The 6774-nt window shown below is 39.7% G+C and overlaps 1 protein-coding gene across 2 annotated transcripts in view; it reads left to right on the plus strand.

The window, feature by feature from the left end:
* PPP3R1 (protein phosphatase 3 regulatory subunit B, alpha) overlaps nt 1-6423 on the plus strand; it is a 162436-nt gene extending 156013 nt beyond the window's left edge. For both annotated transcript variants that reach the window (XM_077485942.1, XM_077485943.1), the window contains 2 exons: nt 948-1132; nt 4442-6423. In XM_077485942.1, coding sequence (XP_077342068.1) covers nt 948-1132; nt 4442-4489 — 233 coding nt within the window. In that variant the 3' untranslated portion in view covers nt 4490-6423. The remainder of the gene's footprint in view (nt 1-947; nt 1133-4441) is intronic.
* The last annotated feature ends 351 nt before the right edge of the window (nt 6424-6774 follow it).

A 6774-nucleotide genomic window follows, 5' to 3' on the forward strand; every position in this document is an offset into this window, starting at 1 on the left:
CAACCTCCTTTTTATTATTTTTTTTTCTTAGGTTTCCCAGCTCCCCCTGCTTCGGTGAGTGCTGCCATAGAAAACTGCTTTCTATGGGGACGCTCATGCTGGCTTGTTCCCGGGCCTCACTGTCTATAGATAGTGGGACTCTGCCTGGCCACCTGATCCCTTGTCTCTGGCTTTGATTGATTGACAGCAGCGGGCACCAATGGCTCTCACTGCCTCAGTAAAGCCTGTGAGGCCAGGAAGTGAGGCGAGAGACTATCACAGCTCTGGATCAAATGAGGACTCTGGTAAGTATAAGTTGGGTGTGGGGTTATACTGATGCCTAAAAATGTTTTACCCTCATGAGAAGGGAGTTGTGACTCGGGTGCCCCCATAGCAAGCTGCTTGCTGTGGGGGCACTGAACAGCAGGTAGGGGCCAGAAGTACCGAAGAGGATGAACTGGGCTGCTCTGTGCAAATCCACTGCAACAGAGCAGGTAGATATAACATGTTTATTAATTTTACAGGGAAAAAAATTACTTTTCAATCGCTTTAAACACGATAAAAACAGAACTGATGGCACACATGTATGTATTTCAGTTTTCTATTTAACTGGTCCCTAAACTTCAACTAACACTAACCTTTTCATTCAATGGAAAATAGGAGGCTGTCATTACAAACCACTTTCTTAAAATGCAAGCGCCTGGCTGTCGTGCTTAAAATCCTTATCTGCATAGTTATTCTATGTTTTGGTAAAAGCTATTAAACAAAGTGTGACCTTGACAGCCAGGCAACAAGCATTTGCACAAGACCTCAAGAATGGCAGCCATTATGCTTGTTTCAGGAAAGGTTTCCAGTAATAGACTAGTATAGATTAAAGTAACAAACCTCTACAAAAAAAGGAGCACTTGGGAGCTTTGCATTGGTATCAATGAAAGTATATTGACATTTTTTGTTTTCTCCTCTACCAGTTGCTTTCCGTATATATGACATGGACAAGGATGGCTATATCTCAAACGGTGAGCTTTTCCAGGTGTTGAAGATGATGGTCGGAAACAACCTCAAGGACACACAGTTACAACAAATAGTAGATAAAACAATTATCAATGCCGATAAAGATGGGGATGGAAGAATATCTTTTGAAGAATTCTGTGCTGTGAGTATGGGTTAGGAATATTCTTGTCTGTGCTCTTTATTTCTAGTAAATGCCGTCAGCTAGCCCTAGCCATAAGTTCATCTGCTCTAAAACTGTTGAGTGACAGGGAACACTCTGAAAAGAGTTGAACTCTTCAGGAATTTGCCACCTCTCCAATTTCAAGATACTAGCAGTTTTTTTTTTTTTTCTTTAAAGCTGTAAAGTGGTGGGAAAAACAATTTATCCTACTGTATCTGTTGTGTAAATGTATAATTGTAAAGTTGTTGTACAGTTACATTTTTGTCTGATTTTATGATTTTTGATGTTTGCCAGCACGAACAGGATCACATAAGGGCAGGAAGTTAGATTTGCACTGAGTTATCTACAAAGTGTTTTATTTTAGTAAATCAGGTCAGACTGTTGAACAGTGTGCCCTTATTATCGATTACCATATATCAGTGATGGCAAACCTTGGCACCCCAGATGTTTTGGAACTACATTTCCCATGAGGCTCATGCACTCTGCAGTGTAGTTAAGCATCATGGGAAATGTAGTTCCAAAACATCTGGGGTGTCAAGGTTCGCCATCACTGCCATATATTATAGAGGTGCTTTCAACAGGCATATAACTAATAAGGACTCTAGATTTTTGTAAGAAAATCGTATTGTATATTATAAGACCTTTTGTTGGTTGGCACTTTTCATGTTTAAAAGGGAGTTTGATATAAAACTGGTAAAAATATAAATCCTAAAACTATATACACACACACGCGCCCATGTTCTTAATGCTTGTGTGTCTATGGGCCTGGAGGGGGCTTTTACTTGTCTTTACTTTAAAGCGGAGTTCCACCCAAAAGTGGAAGCTCCACTTATCGCCCCCACCTCCAGTGCCACATTTGGCACCTTTCGGGAGGGAACGGGTACCTGTTTTTGACGGGCATCTTTCCCCACTTCCGAGAGATCTTACCGTGCCCCCCCTCTTCCTGTTGCTGGGCCATTCAGAAGGTGCGTCGTGCTTCATGCATGTGCATTAGGGAACCGGCTGTAAAGCCAAAACAGGCTTCACTGCTGGGTTCCCCTACTATGAATGGTGGCGGCAGCACCCAAGAGCCGATGGAAACATTGGCTGGGGTGCAGACATTACTGGATTCCAGGACAGGTAAGTGTCCTAATAGTATAAATGTGTAGCTGTTGACTTTTAAGTGTTTTTTTTTTTTGCATAATTTCAAACGTGCTTACTGGGGAAAAAACTGCAAGAAAAACTACTGTATAGTACCCAACTAATAAAAATAACAGGTTATATTAGGTGTTATGCTTGGCTCACACTGTTGCGACTTATGATTGGATTTGAGACCCAAAGTTGCAGGACATGTATCTGAGAGCTATGGTTTCACCGATACAAGTATCATTGTAAATACCAAGCATTTGCCAGAGTGCTTGTACTCTGGTAAATGGTCCGATGCTTAATCCGATACCTTTACAGTCAGGGACGATCGGTGTGGGGGGAGGGTTTACATTCACAGATCTCCCTGTATATATTTTCAATAAAAAGCTGACAGCTGCTTCTCCCCTTGGTGCTCCTCAGTCCCCCTCTGTCCCCTATCTGTCAGGATGGAGAGTGGAGGTTGATTGAATTTTTTTTTTCTAAGTGTTGCCTTGCTAGTTGGTATGGAACAGGTCAATCCATGGGTATCTTCCTGTGTATACAATAGTTAGCACTGTGTAATTAGAGGACACATTTGTTTTATGCCGGCCATACACGATGCGAATTCCGAACGACCCGTCGAACGATAAACGAAAGCGGCACTCACAACAACATGCGAATGTGCCATCAATTAAGTTCGAAAATCGTACGTTAAAACACTATGTTTTAACGGGTTTTTTTTATTCCGTGTTGCGTTCGACCATTCGTTCGTTGTTTTATACTTTCCAGAGATCGTGCGCAGTTCATTTTCTTATGTCAAATCGTCCAACTCTGCCATTAACGATACGATTTTTGGACGATTTTTGAAAAAAAAACCAACATGTTGGATTTGTCAATTTGCCCTGTCGTACGAAAATCGCATGTCGCGCATACCACACTAACGATACGAAAATCGGTCGATTTTATTTTCGCTCGGATTTTCGTTCGGAATTCGCATCGTGTATGGCCGGCATTAGTGCAATAAAATACAATGCAACTTGAAACCTTTAAAGTTTTCACCTTTACAGAAAATATTAACACTGTACAACTTCCTCGCTGCTCCTGGTGTACACTGTACTCCTCTTGGGTTGCTGTACTATCAGTGCCATGTAGCCAGCCCAGCAGTCTGAGGATTGGAAATCCGCCCCTCAGCTCCCCCTCCCCTGTGCAGCACTTCCAGGATTGACCAGAGCGTTTCACTGCACAGGAGAGGGGAAAGAGCTGGCATTTCAAATCACCAGGCTGCTGGACTGGCTGCATGGACACCAATAGCTCAGCATCCCACAGAGAGTGGGGAGGCTGTACAGTGCCACCCGTACAGAAAAGGTGAGCTAAGACTTGTACTTTCTAAGGATAGTATGCAAATCTGCTAGTATGCATCTACTACTGCTAATCAAGACCTGCCAGGATAGTGCAGCCAATTCCTACTTTTGCTGTGACCAGTGTTTGAGTCCTTAGACTCTGAACAGCAGCGCAGCTTTTATTGCCATCATAAGGAACTTAACACTTTGATGAGAAAGGTATATACGCAGTGGTGGGCTGATAAAAATAATTGTAATTAGAAAGGCGGGAGCTTTTTAAAGTGCACAGTTTTTTCAGGTCATTGACCCACTTAAGCCATAATGAAAATTATGGCCCCGGAACCAACATCGCAGAGCTATTGGAAACTGGTTGAGCATACATGATTTACAATCCACAGCATTCATGCAAGGTGTACACTGTTTCCTTGTTCAGATCTATGCCTTCCAGGTTCAGAATAACCCCTATGGTGATTGGTCAAAGTCTATAACACTAACTTATTGTCCATTGAGCAGGCAGGGTTCAAAGTACATCCAGCAGCACTGGGCGAACAGCCAAAGAAAGCTGCTGCTGCCAACCTGACATTGAAGGTATAGGGCTTGGCAGCAGCAAGCTGCTCACAGATGGTGAAACAGCTGCAGGAATCGGCAGATTCCTGCTGCTGTCATTTGCACTGGTGCTAGTTACCCGTGTGAATGTAGCCCTAAAGTTTCAAAGATGTGTTTAGAGCCAATCAATGTTTTATAAGCATGTACTGATTTATCTGCTCAAGTCCAGCACAAGCCTTAATGTAATATTATAAACCTATACAAAATTTTTATGGTATCCCGGTTGTCCTCTCTTCTGCAGGTCGTAGGTGGTTTAGATATCCACAAAAAGATGGTGGTCGATGTGTGATTCTTCAGAACAACATCCAACACTTATGCTTTCTTCTCCATCTCTGAAGATCTGCTCAAGACGTCCAGCAACGCTCTCTGTGTATTTTAAATGGAAGTATTTTTCTCTGTGAAGCCACATTTTCCAACATGAGCCTCATGAAGCCAACTTAAGTGTTATTGAACTTTTTATTCTCTCAATAACTTGGTGTAGCACTTTAAAGTCTGAAGGACAGCACAGTGGGGAGGAGCATATCAGTGTGATGGAGAAAAAGAAGGGAGTTGGCTTTTTTTCTATTTATTTTGTTTCCTCATCTTTTATAAACAAGAATTATATATAAAACTTTCTATGTAGTCATTAGGTGGGCTTTAATTTAACTACTTGAGTAAAAGAAACAACAAAATAAAAACTAGAGTAAAAAGTGCCAAGCAGAACATAAGCCGTTCAATACGTGAATATAAATCCTTACTTTTATTTCACACAGTTTTATAAATATATATATATTGTAGAAGAATGTATACTTTGAACTGGGTGTCTGGTCAATGTGTTTCGTATCTTGTGATTTTTTTTTTTTTTGTATATTAACTGGTTGATCAACTCTGTTGCATCCTGTTAATCTACTTACGTTTTTTTTTTTTTTTTTTAAACACAGGAAATTTGTATGTTAATTTATACATGTTAATATATTACCAGGGACTGTGTCTCTTGCTTTTTTTTTTTTTTCTTTTTTTTTTAATAGTTGAATGTTACTGCCAAGTGAAGAACTGTTAATGCATATAGCAACTGCACAGAACCTATATCTCCTGCTTTCCAGAGTTGCTAAAGCAAGTCACCCAAATTGTACTATTCTATCAGTTGCAGCAGCTGCAATAGGTATACAACACTTTGAGGACCCCCGTCCCTTTTTATATAAGCCGATTTGACAGAAGTCGGGATTTATTCACTCATACCTGCCAACTAAATTGAACAGACTACTGCAGGCAGCATGACTGATAACAATCTATGTACATTGGTTATAGGAGAGGTTCTTTGTCCTGGTGGAATGTTTTCTGTTACTTTTTGTGAAAATACTACATTCTGTTCTGCTCTGTCCGTAATTACTCCCATCATGTGTGATATAAAAGTAGTGAGACACTCTAAATTTTTTTTTTTCCACCTCTCCTTTTTTCTGCTGTGGTACTATTGGATGGAAAACAAGTAAAACCAAACCGAGACATTATATATAATTTTTTTTGCTCTTGAAAGCATATCCATTTTATTAGTCATTTTAGTAAGGGCAGGTAAAAGTATTGCCTGCTTGCCATAGCTGTTCCTTCAACTGAGTGCTGCACACCATGGGCTCTGTCTGTGCGAGAGAAATCAAGGTGCTTGGTGTCCTTGCATGACATGGAGTTTTGCATGTAGATCGATTTTTTGAAATGTTCCTCTTGTTTACATAATTTGCATTATATATAAATATATATATATAAATATTAAACTTAAAAAAAAAAAAAAAAAAGAAATTGCCAAACTTTGGTACATGTTGATGTTCAATAACATAAAAAAAATCTCCACTACACATTACGTTTGTTCCTCTGGATCAGTCCGTGGTTCATTATCCCAGACAGTGGTCTTCTGTTCCAGTGTCAGCTGCCATGTGCTCTGCTACAAGGGGGATTATTTAGTCTTTTGTGAATTTATTATTTTTTGTACATACATTGTGTTTAAACATTTTAGCAGATGCTATCTATTTCTAATGCTTGTGCATACATTGGCTGACTTTCAGATAGCAAGCATTTCTTTATTGGAGATTTTTTTTTTTTTTTTGTTTTTTTATTTGTGTGAGGGGAATGGTTAATGTTGAATGTTATTTTTTTGTTTGTTTTTTTTTTTTCTTTGTTTCCTTTGCATGCTATATAACTTGTAGGAACTGTAGAAATCTTCATACTGTATGAATAAAAAGATGGAACTTGTTATTCGTTGTTTGGTCATAAGTTCTCTGACAGAGCAGCATGTCTACAAATTAGCTCACCCTTGTGTTTTTAGTGAAATTACTGGGAACACATGTCAATAGAAGTTATATGCAATGAAAAGTGGATTGCAGTGTGAACTATTGGAGGTTTTCATGCATTTCCATTGATTGCAATGGAAAATGCAAGTGCTTATACAGAGGTGCAAACACAACCTAAAGCTTGCCTTAAAATCTACTACATAATATATTTAGTATTCCAAAGCTTCCCATCGACATCAGATTTTCATTCGCGACTCATTTAATGTCCTCTTCTGGCAGAGCTTCTGCCCCAAACTGGAATGCTCGTATCACATCA

This window comes from Lithobates pipiens, unplaced genomic scaffold, assembly GCF_037356315.1.
Source record: "Lithobates pipiens isolate NorthernLeopardFrog02 unplaced genomic scaffold, aLitPip1_a1.2 Scaffold_18, whole genome shotgun sequence".
NCBI classification, from domain to species: domain Eukaryota; kingdom Metazoa; phylum Chordata; class Amphibia; order Anura; family Ranidae; genus Lithobates; species Lithobates pipiens.